We start from the raw sequence: 20,690 nt of genomic DNA, 5'->3' as shown, positions 1-20,690 counted from the left end.
CGTCCCCGGCCAGCTGTGACATCTCCCTGGCCCAGTGCTGCCTGGCCTGATGAAGCTGGCCTATTCCCGCCCGGTGAGGAGAGGAGGTATGCAGGAGGACCTACCTGGCTGTCCGACATTTGGTAGAGGTCCTTATAGGCCATGTAGACTTGGAAGGAATTGACGCCTGTTTCAAGATAAAAAAGAACAGAAAAATGTGTCTAAGAAAAAAGAGACATGTCTTTCCAGTACGTCGATGATCACAGTACAGAGTGGTAACGACCAGGGTAGAAGGTTGCCATGGGAATTCACAGTGGGGGAACCTAACCCAGCCTGGGGGTGTGGAGGAGGGTCTAAGGGGGCTTCCGGGAAAGGTCGCATGTAAGAGGAATCTGAAGGAGGAGGAGGAGAAGGGGGAGGAGGAGATGGGGGAGAGAGAGGAGAAGGAGAAGGAGGGGGAGGAGGAGGAGGAGCAGGGGGAGGGGAACCATCCGGGCTGAGAGGGAGGGGTACGCAGGGGCACGGACAGTAAGGAAGATGAAGGGACATTAGGTGTGCAGGTACTAGAAAGTGTCCTGTGGCTGAAGCAAAGGGAGTATGTGCTTTTTTTAATCTTCTGTATTTTTTTTATTCATGGTAAAATACACATAACAAAGTTCACCATCATAACCATTTTAGAGCACACAATTCAGTAGCATTTAGCGCATTCACAATGTTGTGCAGCCATCACCACTATCTAGCAGAGCATGTAAAGCAAGGGAGTGACAGGATCAGACTTTTTTGACTCTGGAAGCCAGGTGGAGGATGGGTGTGCAGAACAGCACGGAGAAATGGCGACAGGTAGGAAGATGCTGAAGGCAAACGGGACAGGTGTGCTGAGGCTCTGAGCCAGGGCGGGAGCTGCAGGGATGGAGGGGGTGGGGACTCAAAAAGGCTGAAACGACAGGCCTCAACGCGCAGCATGGCAGACCAGCGGGGCGCGGGGGAGGTGCGGGGAGGACTTCTCCCCAGTTCACCTTCAAGCGGCTGGAGGACAGGACCACATCGGATATGTTATTTCATCTTGCACACTCATTACATGTGCAACGCATTTAATGTTTGTTGATGGAATCAGAAAACGTTCAAAGAAGAAGAAGAATTTAAGGCGAAAGCATTAAATGGGATTGAGCCTTCTTTTATACTAAGCAATAGTGAAGACAAGCCAAAAATCTTTTCTTATGTAGAAAACCTTGGCAACAAAAAGATCTTTTCCTAAAAGATCAAGAAAAATTAAAAGAAAAATAATATTCAGAGATTAACATAAAATTATCAGTTTCTCATTAATCAAGTGGACTTAAAAATAACAGGACAACAATTGATTAATATTTATATTGTATTCCTTATAAAGGTAAACCTTTTTTTAAATATAAAAACAGAAACTCAGTATATACGTAGGCAGAAAAAATATCAATGGGTAAACAATAAAACCACAGTGAGAGGTAAATTCACAGCCTTCAATGCTATATTAGTTTTGAAGGGGGAGGAGAAGAGTTCAACCGAGAAAAGTTCCAAGATGAGGAATTTTAAAAGAGGTAAATGGAAATTCACCAGAAATTAGAAGGAAATAATACAGATAAAAGTGGAAATAATAATTTAGAAAACAGATGGCAGAATTAACAAATAACCCCTAGAACTGACTCTGGGTGTGGTGGTTGGGAATAAAGTTATCTCAGATTAGAAGCTATCATGAAAAATTGTGAGAGATTTGACTTGTTATAAATGGAAACCTTCTGTAAGTTAATTCTTAAAAAGTCAAAATACAAAGCAAACAACCAACAGGGTAAACATATCTGCAAAAAATTTAACAGCGGTTTAAAAAAAACTCTTATTTAAAAAACACCAGACAGTGGTTACTCTGGGGGGAGGTGGGGGCTGTGGCTGCAGCAAGGCCCATGGAGCGTCTGTTGGGCAGCTGGCAAAGTCTTATTTCTTGCCTGAGAGGGGAAAGCTCATAATAATTCATAAAGCCACATTTTTGATTTGTGTGATTTCTCTGTATCTGTTTTATCTTATGTTAAAAAAATTAAAATAAAAGCAAAGAAGAAAAAACACCAAAGGCAAACAGTATTTTTAGACGATTTAAGAAGAAAGAAAAACAAATGGCTAACTAAAATATGTTGCCCACTGCTAGTGAATGTGCATCAAAATGAGTCCCTCTTACATAGTAAGTGGCAGTAAAAATTGGCACAACCAATTTGCACCTGCTTAGAAAACCAATTAAGCAACACATATCAAGAGCTATAAATGTTTCCATATCTTTGGCCTGATCATTCTACTTCTAGCAATAGAGCCTCGGGAAATACAGTAGGCCCTGCTACTCACAAAACCTCCCAAATTCACACATTTTTCTCCAAGGAGCTTTCACGGGACACCTGTTCTAAAGGATTGTATTGAACACCTATTGGGTTGTCAATCTCTTCATAACACCCTCCAGTTCTCAGAACTTTCTTATGTTCTCTAGCAACCACCCTCTTCCCTATCCACCAGGTAACCTTGGAAGCAGCCATGTTCATACCATGGGGCCCCAGATCACAGATGGTTAGTCCCAGGTTGGGCACGTGACTGATGCTAGGCTGAGCCAGGAGGAGGAACTGAGTCCAGCTGATACCAAAGGACAGCTGGCTGGTCTCTGAACAGAAGTCCATCAGACAAAGTGGGGGCTGTTGCATTCCACCGCAGGGACTACGGAAGTCAGAAGTCAAGAAGGCAGGTCAAGGATGAGAAGGGAGAGCAGAGCTGGCTCAAAGAGAAAACTTAGATGACCATGAGGAAGACCCCCTGGCATGGGATCCTTGGATACATGTCTCTATCACTAAGGCAAATCTGCTTCATTTAGCTTAGGCCAAGCGCTGGAAGGATTCTGATTTTTGCAACCAAACACAAAGATGTTGGTATCCATATCGGATGAAGAGAAAATGGATTCATCAATAATAAGCAGGTTTCTTCACTGCAGAGCTTCTCACAGATCTTAACCTGATAATGTGCGTTAAGAATATTCAAGAAGAGAATAAACAGGGAGCATTTCCCAAACTTATTAGACCCCAGAAGCCCTTTCTCATGGAACATTTATTTTCTCACTTGTCAAATATTTACTGAGTACTCACTATGCACAAGCACCATTCTAGAAGCAAGAAATACAGGTAGGAAGGAGCCCTGTCTATATCCTCATGGGAATAATCAATAAGCAAACAAATAAATAAGATCATTTCACATACAGACAGGATCCAGGAAGACATTACACAGGGTGCTAAGTTTTTTAAAGTTTCGCAAAATTTCTGCAGCAACCCCCATCAAGAGGTAGTGCTTTTCCCCGCTCCTGGAAGGTGGACTGGTCTTGAGACCTGCTCTGAGCAACAGAAAGAAGCAGAAGTAACACCTACAAGGTTCCAAGCCTCGACCTCCGAGTGCTTGTGGCTTCCCTCTCACCCTCTTGGAGCCACCATGGGACGAAGCTCACGAAAGCCTGCTGGGGAACAGGTCACGGAAAGAGCCATCCTAGCTGTCTCATCCATTCCAGCTGAGGCCCAAGGCATGAAGGAGCCAGGGTGGGAACAGCAGAAGTGCCCAGCTGAGCCCAAACCCAAGTGCCTGTCCACAGAGTTGTGAGCAAATCAACAACTGCTGTTTTTTATTAGTTGTGGTAAAATTTGCCATCTTCACCATTGTTAAGTATACAGTACAGGGGCATTAAGCACATTCAAATTGTTGTGTAACCATCACCACCATCCATCTCCAGAACTTCATCATCTTGCAAAACTGAAACTGTGTGTTCATTATACCCCAATTCCTCATTCTCCCACCTCCGAGCCCCTGGCAACCACCATTCTTCCGTCTCCCTATATGAATCTAACTACTCTAGGCTCCTCATATAAGTGGAATCATACAGTATTTGTCCCTTTGTGACTGGCTTATTTCATTAGCATAATGTCCTCAAGGTTCATCCATGTTGTAGCACGTGTCAGAATTTCCTTCCTTTTTAATGCTGAATAATCTTCCATTGTACAGACATATCACATTTTGTACGTCCGCTCACCCATCAATGAACTTGTGGGCTGTTTCTACCTTATGGCTATTGTGACTAATGCTGCTATGAACCTGGTGTATAACTATCTTTCAAGTCTGTGCTTTTAATTCTTTTGAGTGTACACCCAGAAGTGGACTTGCAGGATCAGATGGCAGTTCTATTTTTAGATTTTGGAGGAACCTCTATACTGTTTTCCATAGCAGCTGCACCACTTTACATTCCCACCAATAATGCACAAGGGTTCTGATTTTTCCACATCCTGGCAAACACTTATTATTCTCTGTTTTTTTGATAGCAGCCATCATAATGGGTGTAAGGTAGTATCTCATTGTAGTTTTAACAGTTGCTGTTTTAAGCCACTGGATTCTGGAGTGGTTTGTTATAAAGCAAAGACTAACTGGTACAGAAATTAGTGCCTAGAGGTCGGGTGCTGCAGTAGCCAAACCCTAAAACATGTGGCACTGGCTGCGGGACTGGGCGGTGGGTGGAGGTCAGAAGAGTGCTGAGAAAACTGTCAGCAAAGTGGGAAAACAGGACACAAACCGTTAGTGGACAGTGGGAAAGGGTGCCTCTACTAGGTGCTGGAAAACAACTGGAGAAACGGCCACCCGTGCTCACTTGGGGGAAAATGTACGCAGAGAACTTGTGAATCCGGTGCAGGGGATTTCCATGAGGAGTGCTGAGTGTCCACTGGCTTCTTTAAGTGATGTAAGAGGAAACAAAAGAGGAACCGGGAGAGAGAGGAAGAAGCAACTGTTCAGTTTGCAAGTAGAATTTAGTGGACAGATAGCACTGCTTCTCGTCTCTACTCCTGCCAGTTTATGAACAATTCTCAAGGTAAAAAAATGGCCTCAGGGTAAAGATTAAATCTAGGGTGCACACAGGAGTCTTTGATAAGACCTCAGAAAAAGGTGGTACCCAGAAGACTTCCTAAGCTAGACAAAAGGGCTTGTAAGAATCTTAAAGGCGTTGTCATACGACAAACTGAAAATCACCTAAAGTGGAGAGAAGTTTGTCTCAAAAAAGATTCGTCCAGGGCCAGCCCCGTGGCTTAGCGGTTAAGTGCGCGCACTCCGCTACTGGCGGCCCAGGTTCGGATCCCGGGCGCGCACCGACCCACTGCTTCTCCAGCCATGCTGAGGCCGCATCCCACATACAGCAACTAGAAGGATGTGCAGCTATGACATACAACTATCTACTGGGGCTTTGGGGGAAAAATAAATAAAAAAAAAAAAAAAAAAAGATTCGTCCAATGGAGTGAACTATAATCTGATACAATGGAAACCCACAGTGTTTTTAAGAAAATTGTACCATCTTTGACTAAAAGAGACAAACTGTTCAAAATGAAATGGGGCCTCTGGACGACCAACTTTCTATGGGTAGGAAAAAGGCTGAGAAAACTACTCAGCTGCCACACGGGCCATTTTTATGGAAAAGGAACTATATCTCTGAGGGTCAGGCTAAGAGTCCAGAGGGTAAAGCTTGAGCTATGCAAAATAATGGCCTAGCGCAGGGGAAGGCAAACTTTTCCACAAAGGGCCAGACAGTAAATGTTTAAGGTTTTGTGGGCCACATACTGTCTCTGTCACATATTCTTCTTTGTCTTTATCATTGTTGTTTCCTTTTTGGTTTGTTTGTTTAAAAAACCTTTAAGAATGTAAAAAACATTCTTAGTTCATGGGCCAGACATAAACAAGCTACAGGCCAGATCTGGCCCACACGTTGGAGGCTGCCAACCCTGGACCTTGGGCACTACTCCTAAGGAGGATTGGGCCCTGATGAAGGAATACTTCCTACCCCTAGAGTAACTGGGCCTGGAAATACGTGTCCAACTGGATTCCAGAATTTCTATGGAGTTCTGACTATGTGCCACTCATTTTTCTCTTTCCAAATAGGAGTGTTTATTGTGGTTATCCTGTCCCTATCCCACCACTGTATGTTGGGTGCATGGAGTGAGGAGGCACATAACTCATTTCTTAAGTTCACAAGTCTTTGGATCAAGAGAAGCCACACTCAAGGAGCCTCATCTGCATCCTATGTAGATGTTCATAACGAGATACCGTACTTTAAGCCTCATGCCATAACTGGACAAAAATTTTGCAATTGCTGGGTGAAAGTAAGAATATTTTGCATGTAGAACGACTATAAATAGTTGTGGCCAGAATGAGACACTGTGGTAGATTAAAATGGCCACAAATTCTTCGAGGTTCCTCCTATCAGAAGTGGAGTCTTCTTCCCCATCCCTTGAATCTGGGCTGGTCTTGTGACTTGATTTGACCAATACGGTGCAACTGAAACAATGTTGTATGAGTTCTAAGCTTAATCCTCAAGAGGCCTTTCAGCTTTCTGCTCACCTGCTGGAACACTACCACCATGTGAAGAGGACCCAGCCTGTTAACGGATGAGAGGTCATGTGTGGAGCCACCCCAGCTGAGGCCCAAATGTCTGAGAGCCCAGGCAAGATCAACAGAAGAACTGCTCAACTGAGCCCAGCTACAACTGCCAACCAACAGAATCAGACGGTCGTAAGTGATTGTAGTCTTAAGCCCTAGGTTTGGAGTGGTTGTAACAACAAAGGCCAGCTGATCACAGGGTAATGTAATAAAGAGACAAGGGAAGGTCCTGAAGAAAGATCCAGGAGCTTCACACCAAAAAGAGAAATAATAGCACTGCCCTTGCATTGCTGTTCTTAGAAAATAACCAAGCGACACAGGCGAACCCTTGGCCTGTGGCAGCACGCAGCTGACGTGAGTTCCTTCCCTCCTCACTGGGCTTGTTTTTCCTCCTCTTTCCAGTGGTTTCTAAATTAAAGTCTCTATTTTGAGATTGAAATGCTGCTGACATCCAACAAAACCAATAATTACTATTAACAGTGTTTGGGGCCTGTGGCTTAGCAATCACAGGCAGGACTCCCCTCTCAGTGGCGTATAATAAATTCCACCCCGGGGGAAGCCATTCTCCCCCACCAAGTCTGCACAGAGCTCTGACACCATCTAGAACAGCTTCCTCTTGTATTTTGAGATTTCTAAAATAAGCCAGGATTGTTTGGTCTAAGGAGGGATTCAAGTGTTGAATGTCGGGTCTCGTTCACTCAGGCCAAGCTCGTCCGTGAGAGAGGCACTGTGCACCCGCTCCTTAGGCAGCCTGGATGCGGTGCAAAGAGCGCCTGACACGGGGGAGGCCAGGGCTGGGCGGCAGCTTCGAGGAGTTGCAAGCTGTGTCCCCACAAGGGCTCCCAGCAAAGGGAGCACCCAAGGGGCTAAATCCAATCTGAGCCCCACTCGCCAAGCCTGTGCCCGGACAGAGGACAGGTTCTTCCCATTATCTACCCTGAGAATGTGCCTTTTTCCAATTCCACAAAGACACCGAGAGCGCTAGCAGCAGCTCTGTCAGGGAAAGCTGAGTTCAGGTCCTAGTCACTCTGTGATACTGGGGAAGTTATTACATCTCTCTGGGTTTCAGTTTCTCCATTTCTAACCAAAAAGAAATGAGATTGAACTGAATGAGCTCTAAATTTACTTCCCGTCCTGAAAATTTCCTGCACTTGATTTTACAGTCCAATCATGATGCCCATCAAAATTCCTGAGCAAGCCCTTCTGACCTAGAGAGGGATGCGCTCAAACACTCCAGGAAAGGAAACCAGGCATGTTCCTCCCTTCCACCCTTCCTCTCTTCCCTCTCCCTTTCTCCCTCTCTCTCCCTATTCCTTTCCTAACTTATTCATTCACACCATAAACATTTACTGAGAGCTTATTCTATGCCAGGGACGTACTGAGTACTTGGGAGACAGAGGTTAATAAGAGCATCCTTCAGGACATAGTCAGCTCACCAATATCTGTTGCATCTGTCCTGTGTGCAGGCACCGGCCGTACGACAGTAAGACAGCTCCCTGCCCTCCAGGAGCTCACAGTCTGGGGTTGGGGGGCCGGTGGGGGTTATCAACAAGACAACTTAGTATTATCAACCCAATGATGGGGATGTACAGGGTCCATTGGGTGGGCACTAAATCTGGACTTAGGACATCAGGGCAGGCTTCTGAGAGGAAGGTGTAGCACAGCCACGAATGGAAGAATAACTAAGACCACGCAGGAAGAGTGTTCCAGAAGGGGAACAGCATTTACACAGTCCTGAGAATAAGAGTCAGCCTGAAGCATATGGGAAATGGAGAGGTACAGGGTACCAGGGCCTGGGCACCAGGTGGGTTTGGCGAGGTGGGCAGGGGTCCTGCGGAAAAGGCCCTTGAAAGCCACTTGGGCACCTTGGCACTTATCCCAGGGATAACGTAGAGCTGCTGCAGCATTCATGCTGATTGCTTTCTTAAAATCCCACATTTTAAGACTGGAGGGGGTAAGATTGGAGGCAGAGACCACTGATGAGGCTGACGAGGGATCTAGGTGAGACATAATGAGCCCCACATCAGAGACGGGACTGTGGTGGAGATCCATGGACAGATCTGGGCTGTTGTGGAGGCAAAGCCGGGGACGCAGGTGACGGATGGGGAGGGAAGCATGAGGGAAGGAGGCATCGAGAATGATCATTAATAGGGTCCCCAGATTTCTGCCTTGGACGAATGGCTATACAGCGGTGCCCCTCGCTGAGATGCGGCACTGGAGCGAGAGCAGAGTTCATAGGGAAAGATAAGTTCTGGGGGGCCTGCTAAGGCTGAGTCACCTGTGGGCATCTAGGGAGCCATGCCCTACCTGGGCCTGGGCTGGGGTCACAGGCAGATGGAAGCTGGGGGCCCCTCGGGGAGGGGAGCCGGGATGGAGCCCTGAGGTCTCCACCATCCTTGGGGAGGAGAAGGAAAACCAGGAGGGGCTGGCGGGGCTTGTAAACTAGGATCTCATCGTGTTTTGACGGGGGCTGCGGCTGCACAGAGGAGGGGCGGGGGCGTCAGCCAAGGCTTCCCTGAGATGGTGATGCTTGACTGGAGAATAAGAAGGAATCAGTGAGCTCAGAAGCCCTGATAACGACATGCTTTATAACCCGTCCACCTAGTCTGAGACACAGGACTATCCACAGGAAGGAAAAGGCAAGAACAATGCTCTGGATGGGGCAGCCTCTACGGAGGACCCGGCATCTCTGCTCTTGTTTCCCCTCCAGACCCTGCTGCCTGTCTGTACTTAACGCTCTTGGCCCCAGAAGAGGGCCCCTTTGCTGGCCCACCCATCCAAGAGCAGGAGTTCAGGGCCTGGGTCTCCTGCCCTTGGAGAATATCACACATACTATAGTTATGTTAACGTAAACATTGTGTATATGTGAGTGTGTATACACATACACAAATAGGATACGTATATACACGTACATATATGCATATTCAAAGTTTTTGTATGCTCATACACAAAGAGAAAAATGCCTGGAAAGACAAGCATCAAATTATCACTTTGTACTTGAGACATTCCCATATTGTTTCAATAAACACATACTAATTCTGAAACTTAAATCAATAAAAAGCATTTGACAATGCTGGTTAGACACTTAGACACTCTGCCCTCTTCTAGGACAAGGCAATAAATACGACCCCATGAAGTCCCCTCCCCACAGAGCCGTGGCATTCTCTCCTGACAGTTTTGTCATCCTGGTATTCCACCCCGACCCCTCTCTACTCCCACCCACAGTTACACTCGTAACACTGATGTGATGAAGCTCCTGGGGGAACAAGGAAAATTGCTCAGGATTTAACATTGATGAGGAAGCCAAGACACAAAATTGTAAATTCCCTTGGATTATGACTCTACAAAACGAGTGTGTGATTCCCAGCAACTGCAATGGAGGGATCGTGCCTTCTTGATATAGAGAGCTCGGACATACAGAAACCCAAACTGTTAAGTGGGCAAAGAATATGATCGGATATTCACATGAAGAAAAACATGAAAAATGTTTAACATAATCAGCAATTAAAGAACTCCACTGTACAATGGTAGACTGACTTACACCCATCAAATCAGTAAGGGTTTCACAGAAGCAATAACACCCAATGGTGCAAAATGCAGGGGAGCGAGAGACACGGGGCTGTGGGCGTGCAAGTGGGCGTGTCTCTCGGGAAAGTAATTTGGCAATAAGTGTCACGATCATGAAAAATGGTAAAACTTTGACCTCATAATTCCATTTCTGGAAATCTAAAGAAACAATTAGAATGTTTATTTACGGAGATGTTCGCCATAACAATTTACAGTAAAGCAAATGGAAAACCTAAGTGCCCAATAAAAAGAAAAGAGCAAAGCAATGAACCATTACCTTGTGTATGAGGAGCTATTAAAAAGTTACTAATGAAGAGTAATGATTACTCATAAAATGTTAAGTGAAAAAAGAAGGATTCCCAATAACAGCTATGGTATAACTATACAAGGAGAAAATCGTCTACATAGACAGGGAATGGAAGGCAATAATCCTTAACATTAATGGTAAGTGGCAATAGGGGGTAGGACCGGAGGAAAAATTTTTTTTTCTCCTCTTAATTTTCTGACTTTTTTGTATTGTGGTGATGTTATTTTTATCATGAGAAAACATAGCACGTATATTTTAAAAACTGAAAACACCTCCTGGCTCCCCTTGAAGCATCGCCTTCATCCGACCGAGGCTGCCTCCTCAGACAGCCTCCGGAACTGGCCATTTCCGGACTGACCACTCACTCCTGGGTTTCCGGCTCTTTGCTTCCGTGTGTCCGCAGTCCAATCCACCTCCATGTGATGCATGCTGTAAAGTGCACACTGTGCAGGGACGCCTGGTGTGAGCCAGAGGGGAGCCAGGGTGGGATATAGAGATATGTAGACACAGTCCCCTCCCTCCTAGAGCTCAGGGTTTAACAGAAGGGCCAGACAGACAACCAGTGTCCCGTAATCTAAGAACAATGGAAAAAGTGCCCAAAAGAGGCCCAAGTAATCTGCTGTGGATACTCAAAGAACGAAGCAATTCTGATTAAGGAAACTGCAGACGGTGATAGTTGAGCTGGGTATCACGGGAACAGGCAGAGCAGAAGGAAGGGCATTCCTGGTGGGGGGAAGAGCATGAGCAAAGGCTCAGCCGTGTAGCAGGTTTTAGGGGATGGCATCCAGGATTCAAGTACCCAGATGAATTTATGGTAGAGAAGCAAAAGTGAGGCTAGATCAGTGAAGGTCTGGCGTGCCAGGTCTGGCAAATCGGGCTTCCTTCTGTGAACAGGGGGATACCCCAAAGGGCCTGAAGGAGAAGAGGACAGACTCCTTAAAGAGGGTAGCCTGTTTTTCCACTGTTTATGCAGCAGTGCACAGCACAGAGCTGGGCTCGCAGCAGATGCAGATAAAGGGAGTTTTAATCCCACAGAATGGGATCTACCACAGAGCCAGGGATTCCAGAACTGTGCTCCCATCCTAGGGCTTTAACTGACCTTTGTCCTGCACCAGCACCTCCAGTTCCTCCCGGACACCATCGTGCCAGCTTGTGATGTCCACATGGAGAGAGTAGTCGCAGCACGATTTGGTGTCAGCAGCTTCATGCCATTTCTCGAAGGAGGTCAGCAGGCTGGACCCGGGTTCAGGCACAACATGGTCAACTGGGAGACAAAAATATGCATCGTGTTCCAAGATGCTTAGGACCCAAGCTGTTCCAATGGCAGCCTCTTCACCATCATCAACATCACCATCATCGCCATCATCATCATCATCATCACCATCACTATCATCATCATCATCATCAACACCATCATCATCACCATCATCGCCATCACCATCATCAACACCATCATCATCATCACCATCACTATCACCATCATCGCCATCACCATCATCACCATCATCATCATCATCATCATCACCATCATCATCGTTGTCACCATCACCATCATCACCATTATTGCCATCATCATCATCATCATCACGATAGTCACTATCACCATCACCATTATGATCATCGTCATCACCATCACTATCACCATCATCATCATCACTACAATAGTCACTATCACCGTCACCATTACCATCATCATCATCACCATCATTAACACCACTTCCAACGTCAAGAGCCACATCCTCCTCTTCACCATCCTTTTCATCATCACTCCCACCATCATCACTGTCAATATTGCCATCATCACCATCATTTAACCATCAGCAATGACATCGTCACCACCATCTTCAGTCTTCATTACCACCATCGTCACCACCATTGTTATTGTCATCTTCATTATGATCTTCATCACAACTATTTATCAAATGATTACTGTGTGTCAGATACTGCCACAAAGGCTTTACATAAAGTATCTCATTAAATACCCACAACCATCCTGTGACATGAATATTAACATGCCCATTTTGCAGACGAAGAAACTGAGGCTCAAAGAGGCTAAGGAACTTGTTCAAGATCACATAACCAGTAAGCAGTGGGACGATTCCAGAGTCGTGTGGCCTGCAGAGTCTGATCTCTTTTCCACTACTCCACACTGCCCCCGATGGCATAGAATGCCAATGTGAAAAGGACCTTAGAGACTTAAAGAATGTTAACTTCACCATCTCTTTTTCAAATACAATCTTAAATGTAAAGCAGATCGAAGGGGAGATGCCTCTCTTTTAAACTTCACTTGGTTCTGCATATCCCTCTGGCTACTGCCCTGTTTCTCTAACACCCGCCCTTCACAGCCAGACGTCTATAAAAAGTCTCCTCTCCTCCTCCCACTCACTCCTCCACCCACCTAAAGCATCAGCCTTTGCTAATTTGATCTTCACGTCTCTAGGTCTAAAGGAAACGTCCAGTTCTCACTCCACTGGACCTCTCCAGGCACAGTGAGTCACTCCCTCCTTCTTTAAACTCGCGCCTCCCTGGCATCCACGGCCACATGGCTTTCTGGCTTTTTGTCCTACTGTGGCCATCTCTTCTCAGTCTCCTCAAAGAATCTTCCTCCTCTCCTTGGCCATTAAGTGATCAAATTCCTTACAGCTTGGTCCTAGAACTTTTCTTTCGATGCAGGTGCTCATTAAAATGCACCACCCCCTCTTAGCTACCCTGAACTCAGCTGTTTCCCCGACCTCTCCACCAGGATGACTCAACAGCTCCTCAAAATCAAAATGTCCCAAACCTCACACAACATCGCCCTCCCTATCTCACTTGCACAGCTGGCCCCCACCCCCGCCCCAGCTGTGAAGGCTGTCACCTTACAGTCCCACAGCCAGAAGCCCAGGGTCACTCTCGACACTGTCTTTCCCTCACGTACCCCCATATCTGATCCATCACCAATACTGTTGATTTCCCTCCAACATGTCCCTGGAGCTATCCCCTTATGTCCACCTCCATGGCCACACCCCTGGTCCAAGCCACCCTCACCTCTTAGGTGAACTACTGCAGTCACCTCCCACTGGTACAGCCATGTCCAATCTAGACCACTCTATTCTGGTCACTTTAGAACCCAAAACAGATCACATCGCTCCCGGCTTTAAATCCCTCAATGGCTGCCCATCACTCATATGAAAAACACCAAAATTCTTACCTCAGCCATCGAGGCCCAGTACCATCGTCTCCTTCCAGGCTCATCTCACATGATTCCATCCCTCCATTTCTGCACCCGCACCTCATGGGCCTTCTTTCAGCCCCTTAAATATGAGGTGCATCCTCCTACCACAGGGCCTTTGCACATGCAGATCCCTCCTCCTGGAGTTGTGCTCCCCTCCACCCTCTTCACCCGGTTCACTCCTACTCATCTTTCGAATCCCTGCACTAATGCTGCTTCTTCAGGGAAGCCTTCCCTGCCTGAGCCCCTTGCCCTGCAGCTCAAAGCACTGTGCACCTCTCTTCTGTAGCACTAGTCACAGTTTACAGTTCTATGTGTGGGGGATTACTGACTCCCCACGAGACTGCGAGCCCTGGAGAACAAGTCCCATGTCTGCTTTGTTCATTCTTTCCCCACCACTAGCCCCATGCCTGGCGCAGAGCAACCCTCGATAAACATCTGTTGAATGAAGAAATGGGGTGGGGACTCAGAGCCTCCCTGCCCCTCTCCACCCCTTACTGTGGTCCTCCCGTGCTTTCATAGGTTCTTGGTGCTCCATGCAACACACTCTGAGAACTACCCTTTCACAGAGGGGGAGGATGAGGCCCACGGTGGGGGGTGGCTCCCCCAGGGGTCTCACAGCTGGGGATGGGGAAAGAGCAAAGGGGATCCCAAGGGCCCCGGCTGTTGGTCCAGGGCTCTGTCCTCTACCCGACCCAGGTCACCTGAGCCTGGAACTTCCATCACCTCTCAGAACTGGCCCAGCCCATATTTCTGAAGCACTTACCAGGTGCCACGTGCCGCACTAAGGAACCTCGTGCGTGTCTCCCAACAACGCTGAGGGGGTCACATTATAAAGCTGAGGCCCAGGGAGGCTAAATACCACCCACAGCTGTGCAGCTGCTGAACGGCAGTGATCAAGTCCAAGTCTGCCCAGGTCCAAAGGCGGGGCCTCTCCCACTTCCCCCTCAGCAGACACAGGGCCGCTTCTTGGAAAAGGGATCAGGACTGTGCTTGCCTCAGCCACTGGACCATGCCCTCCTGGCTCAAGAGGATGAGGCAGCTCTGACACACGAGCTCCGCCCACAGTGGCCGGCTGTAGCCAGAGTGTACTTCCAAAGGGACTTCCACAGGGGAGAGATGGGCAGGGCTGGGGCGAGCTCAGGGACAAGCCACCTGGACGTGGAGAGCCTAACAGTTGAAAGAACATTTAAAATCAACTGTTGTCTATTTAACTAAAATTTCTTATTAAAATCGAATCCACCAAAAGTGGCTATTAAAAAACATACAGTAATCAGGCTGCAAAGGGCAGTAGAGGAAGAGTCCAGTGTCCCAGATACACCACTGTGGTAGATGACATTATCTGTCCACAATTCTTCCTTCCCTCCCCACCTTCCCCGTGGTTCATGGTGGGCAGAGGACAACCCAGGGACTTGGGGCTTAGCCATGCGACTTCGAACAGAAGGAAGGTGGAAGTCAGCGTGTAAGTGAAGACATGATCTGGGAAGAGGGGTGGCACATTCCTGCCAGACCCCTCTTGCACTTCTGCCATCTGGTAGGAGAAGAGCACCGCTGAGTTGGTCATTGGGTCCAGAAGGGGAGATTCGTGGTGCTCCCTCTGAACCCACCCACAGCCTGAAGCAGAGCCATTCCAGTCCCATCCCTGCTCTTCAGACCCTTGAATAAGAAAAACGCGTGTTTTTGAAGTCTGGGGACTGTTTGTTATACAGCATTATCACAGCATTATGAGAGCAATACTGACTAATACAACCACATCCCAGCTATGCTGCCTTAAGGAGGTTACTTCACCTCTCTGAGCCTCTACTTTCCTATCTGCCATAATAATACCTATATCACTTGTTCCAAAAGTTAGCCATCTGCACACCACGTTCAGACATTTTTTTGTTTTCTCACCCTACAATCCATATCATTCTTAATACTTTTCTTAAATCAAGTCGCAGTTTCTAAAATTCTAACTGCTGACTTCAATCTTACCCTAAGCAGTAATATCCATGATGTGGTAGTTATTTTATTTCAATATGCATTAAAATAATTTAAAAATCTTAATGTCTATATTGCCAATAAAAATCATCTTGTGTAGCACCAGTGGCACACATAATATGCTCTGTAAAATGCTGATCTTTATGGGAGGGCTGCAGTGAGAATTACATCAAATGGTGCCCTGAGCAAAGCACCTGGTGTATACAGAGCACTTGTGCGTTGCTCATGATGCTGGCGACAAACGAGAGAAGTCACTGCCTGTGTCCCCAGGGCAGGGGTGCAACTCACTGATCATCGTGGTCCCGCCGGCCAGCGCTGCCTTGGTCCCTTGGAAGAAGTCATCAGCGGCGGTCATCCCCTGAGAGGGCTTCTGCAGGCACGTGTTGACATCAATGCCTCCAGGAAGAACCATCCGTCCATTGGCCTCGATGGTCTTCACCCCCCCAGGAACGATTAAGTTCTCTCCTATTTGTCTGGAGACAAACAGCAGAGATGGCCTTTAGTTCTTAAAAGAAAAGCAAAATGGCGGGCGGGCAGCTGTGCAGCTTCAGTCCCATTGGACAAGCATTTCTGAGTCAGGACCTATGCAGGGCACTGGGTGGACCGAGATAACGTGGGCAGGGGCCCTGCCCTCGAGGGGCTCGCAGCCTAATGAGAAGGAAAGGCACGCAGGCAGATGGTGACGATCCAGTACAGCGGAGGGGTGGGGAGCACGAGGTGGGCCTCTTCACCAGCCTGGTTATCTGAGGAGGCTTCCAGGGGGAGGCGGTGGCAGAGCTGATTCCAACAGAGACCAGCATCTCCAGCAAGTGGCAAAGGGTTCTCTGAACGGCCTGTCACTGCAGAGCCCCTCATATACTTCAGACAACTGCCTCAGGGATGCAGAGGAGAGCAATTGCAGCGAGACGGTGAAAAGCCCCTCCGCTCTGCACACTTTCAGAGACAGTGCTATGTTGTGCCCCCCAAATCCATATGTGGAAGCCCTAACCCCCAGCACCTCACAATGTGACTGTACTTGGAGACAGGGCCTTTAAAGAGAAGAATAATTAAACGGAGGTCTCTAGGGTGGGCCCTGATCCAATCTGACGGGCGTCCTTCTAAGAAGAGGAGATGAGGACCCACAGGGAGACACCAGGGATGCTCCCGCAGAGAGGGACGGCCACGTGATGACCCAGGGAGAAGACGGCCACGTACAAGCTAAGGAGAGAGGCCTCAGAAGAAACCAACCCTGCTGACACCCTGATCTCGGACTCAGCCTCCAGGGCTGTGAGGAACACATTTCTGTTGTCTAAACCTCCCAGTCTGTGGACTTGGTTACGGCGTCCTGGCAGGGCTAATGCAGACAGGCAACCCGGAATCTCATTTCAGCCCTTCACAAGCACTGGCCTCAGAAAGCTGCTTGACCTCTCGTACCACGTGACAAAGCCACTAACGCCAAGAAACCTGCCATGAGGGACTCACACTGGAGGCGGCAGAGTTTCTCTGAACATGATGACCATCTCCTCTGTTTCCCAATGCATAGGCGCCTGCAAACCTCCTCCAGAAAGAGGGAAAACTCCACAAGTGGGGGAAGGAGGAAGAAGAGCCCATCAAAGCCGTGCCCTCCGTGGTGACGGCTGTGTTTTATCTGTTGGAACCAGAGTCAGGAGACAGGCAAGGCGCTGGAAGACACTCAGCCAGAACCAAGACAGACTTGACGGCTGCCAAGGCCAATGCCAGGCTGAGACCACTAGATCCGACCATGATCGGACTTTTATATATAAAAAATCCAGTTGTTCCAAACTCTGGGGATTAGGCAGCAATGTTAGATTGTCTAAGTCACGTAAAAATTCCAGTAATGAGGACACAGGAAAACGCTGCTTCAGTGACCACAACATCAGCCCCCAAACAGAATCCGCACGGTGGCAGAGCAGAAGCTCCCTGCTCTTCTGGACTCCTGGGCCGGGCTGGGCCAGGCAAGTCGGGTGCGGGCACAGAGGCCATGGGACTCTACCTGGGCTCCAGCACAGAACAGGGGCACCCACACCGTCCATCCTGAAACCAGAAGCAAGTCTGATAGAGGTGCAGGGTCAGGGCCACGGCCACTGCCCAGGAACTCGCACCACCGACCACTCCCACTGCACCCCCAGCCGCGGCCATGCCGACCACGCCCACTGCACCCCCAACTGCGGCCACGCCGACCACGCCCACTCCAGCCCCAGCTGCGGCCACTGCTGCTTCCAACGCCAATCCCCTCCCTCCCTCCACAAGGTCCACCTTCATTTACAGAGTCCGGCCTTGGCCAGTCATCCCACCATCCATCTGCAGACACATGGCCGTGGGCAGGGAGCTGAAGAGAAAGGGGAGACACCCCCGAGCCTTATAACAAGAGCAGTGAACCGCTGAGCTCCGACTATAGGCCACTCTTCTAAGCACACCACAATGATCTCATTCAATGCTCACAACTACCTTTTGAAGAAGACTGGGTAACATTCAACGTGTTTAACCCTGGCAAAGGCACAGGCTGTAGACACTGGGCCAGCCCCACACGTGGGTATCGGTGGAGTCACGGCCCAATCTGATTCGAGCCTGTGACCAGTCACTGTGCTGGGGTGCCAACAAGTACTACTGGTTGGGGCCCATTCTTAGCAGGCACGAGAAACCCTCTCTATTCTCCTGCCAACAACCCTGTGAGGGAGAAAGTATTCACACTTTGCAAAGGAGGAAAACAGAACTCAGAGAGGTGCAGTGACTTGTCCAAGGCCACACAGTGAGTCAGTGGTTGGTCTGGATTGAAGCCCAGTCTCCCCAAGTCTAATAGCAGGGCTCTGCCCACCAGGCTCGACTGCCTCCTTGCTTGACCTATGTAGTAGATTCTCCCCAAACTGGGATTAAACTAACTGGAACTCCCAGTGAATTAGGAGGAAGGCTCCCTGAATGGTTCTCCATGGCAATGTGCATGGAAGGGAAGGAGAGAGGAAGGAAGCTCAGAGAATTAGACAGACAGCTCCCCCCCCCGGCCCACACCACCCTCACCACGACTCAGAACAGGCCCTCGTGACTAGCATTTGATTCACCAATGCTTAGACGGGACCCTCAACTGGACTGATGGAACCCTCAATGAATCATAATAGATTCTGCACAAACACAGCTGAACAGCCTTTCGAAAGCTTGGCGAACGGCCACAGAATGAAAGGATTCCTGGGGTTTAACCAGAGTGAAGGGAAATCACTGAGCCCCTCGGGCAGGTGGTGCGTGGGGTCCGCTCAGCCTGTCCCTCTGACCCCCAGCCCTCCCACACCGACTTCCCAGCCAGCGGGGACCCGTGCCCCAGATGACCATCCGAGGACCCTGCAAGGCCTTCGGGCACGGTCACTCGCTCTGCTTAGCACGGCGGGAAAAGGAACGTGGATGCTTGGAAAGCTTTCCAGCAACAGGGTTAAAATAAAAAGGGGTTCCCACTAAGACAAGCCGGGGAATACCGAATTTATGGAAACTGTGTGTTTCTCAATCAACCTGGTTAGCCGAAGTCCTAAGACTCTAGGCGTTCACATATACAGCAAGCACTTAATAAATGCAGCTCAACCAGTGAGCACTTGCTCCATCTGTGTACGTCCTGGATTGCAAAGCTCCTAAGGGGGCTGACCTCAAACCACACGTGGCTGGTGGGAATGGTGGTCCCCGTGAGAGAGTTCTCGGCGTCACTTTACCCTTCATGCCCCAGAACCCCAGGGGCCCCCCACAACGGCGAGTTCACCCCAGAGTGGCTGTCTGCTTATCTAAGCAGTGGAGGACTTAGAAGCCTCACTTTTTGATTCGTCTCACCACGCTCCCCCACACCTCAGCTGCCTTCATCCCCTTTCTGGGTCCGGGCTGTCCCATCCCCAGGTCCCACCATCTGATGTGACAGGGTTCATTCATTACCCCTTCACTTAATCAGTATTCCTGGGTACTGACTCTGCACCCAGCTCTGTGCTGGGCCCCCGGGGTGGGGAGGCAATTAGGCAAGGTCTCTGGTCATGGGCAAATTCAACGTGAGGAGTGCAGGCTGGAAGAGCACAGAGGATGCGGCCAGCACTGGGTCAGGGGAGGCTTCCTGGAGGAGGAACCATACGAACTGGGCCCATAGGACAAACAGGAGCTGGGGATAATGGGGGGGGCATGATGAGAATGGGGGAGGGGTATTCCAGGCAGAGGCTTTACGAGTGCAGGGTTCCAGGGAGAGAACAACTTGGCAAGTTCTGCAAGTGTCAAGTTTGAATGCCAGGTTTTCAGTGCGGCTGGGAAGAGGGAGCAAGGGGAGGGCAGAGAATGAACTGGAGGAGGCGAGGCTGAGCTGGGCTTGAAATGGCCCGAGTCTGGGACTAGGGTTGGGAGGGAGGCAGAAGGAGGCAGGGAAGGGCTCGATGCTGCCCTGAGCACCCACTCTTCGCTGGGCACTTTGCACAGATGGTCTCTTTGAATGCTCACAACCCTCCACAGCCTCCTCTTCTCTTCCTCTCCTCCCCGCACCCTCTTCCTCCTCCTCCTCATCTTCATCCTCTAGAAACACATGGACCCCGAGACGGTCCTGACATAGGCCCCATTCCTGTTTGACTTTCACCTTGCTCACACTCCCCTCTGCCTTCCCCTCCGGTGCCAGCCGCCCAAGCTGCACCCTGAGACAGTCTCCTCTGGCGTCTCCTCTCCAGACTGCAAGGGAAGAGCTGGGCAGCCAGCAAAGCCAGGGCACTCATCACGTGAAAGAAAGAGAACTGAACCTCTCCATTACCAGCCGGTAAAACATGGACACCACGTAAAAACCACAGTCTGGTGTTATAGACTGAATTGTGTCCCCCAAATTCACATGTTGAAGCCCTAACCCCCCATGTGACTGTACTTGGAGATGGGGCCTTTAAGCAGGTAATTAAGGTTAAATGAGGTCATAAGGTTGGGGCTCTAATCCTCAGTCCTTATAAGTGGAGGTAGAGACACCAGGAGTGGGTGTGCACAGAGGGACAGCCATGTGAGGACACAGTGAGAAGAGGGCCGTCTGTAAGCCAAGGAGACAGGCCTTAGAAGAAACCAACCCTGCTGGCACCTTGATCCAGGACTTCCAGCCTCCAGGACTGGGAAAGATCCACTTCTGCTGCTTCAGTGGCCCAGTCTGGGGTATTGTTACAGCAGCCTGAGCAGGCTAGTACACCTGGGATGTCACGGCCGGGCTGAAGA

The 20,690-nt window shown here is 49.0% G+C and overlaps 1 protein-coding gene across 3 annotated transcripts in view; it reads right to left on the bottom strand.

Moving 5' to 3' along the window:
* Window positions 1–20,690, bottom strand: part of CRMP1 (collapsin response mediator protein 1) — a 72,616-nt gene that overhangs the window by 28,244 nt on the left and 23,682 nt on the right. For all 3 annotated transcript variants that reach the window (XM_058546702.1, XM_058546704.1, XM_058546703.1), the window contains exons 3-5: window positions 15,789–15,973; window positions 11,409–11,573; window positions 105–166 (exon numbers count right to left, since the gene is read on the bottom strand). In XM_058546702.1, the coding sequence (XP_058402685.1) occupies window positions 105–166; window positions 11,409–11,573; window positions 15,789–15,973 (412 nt within the window). The remainder of the gene's footprint in view (window positions 1–104; window positions 167–11,408; window positions 11,574–15,788; window positions 15,974–20,690) is intronic.

This window comes from Diceros bicornis, chromosome 8 (assembly GCF_020826845.1).
Source record: "Diceros bicornis minor isolate mBicDic1 chromosome 8, mDicBic1.mat.cur, whole genome shotgun sequence".
Classification (NCBI taxonomy): domain Eukaryota; kingdom Metazoa; phylum Chordata; class Mammalia; order Perissodactyla; family Rhinocerotidae; genus Diceros; species Diceros bicornis.
Note: the sequence above shows the minus strand (reverse complement) of the source record. Positions and strands in the feature narration are given on the sequence as shown.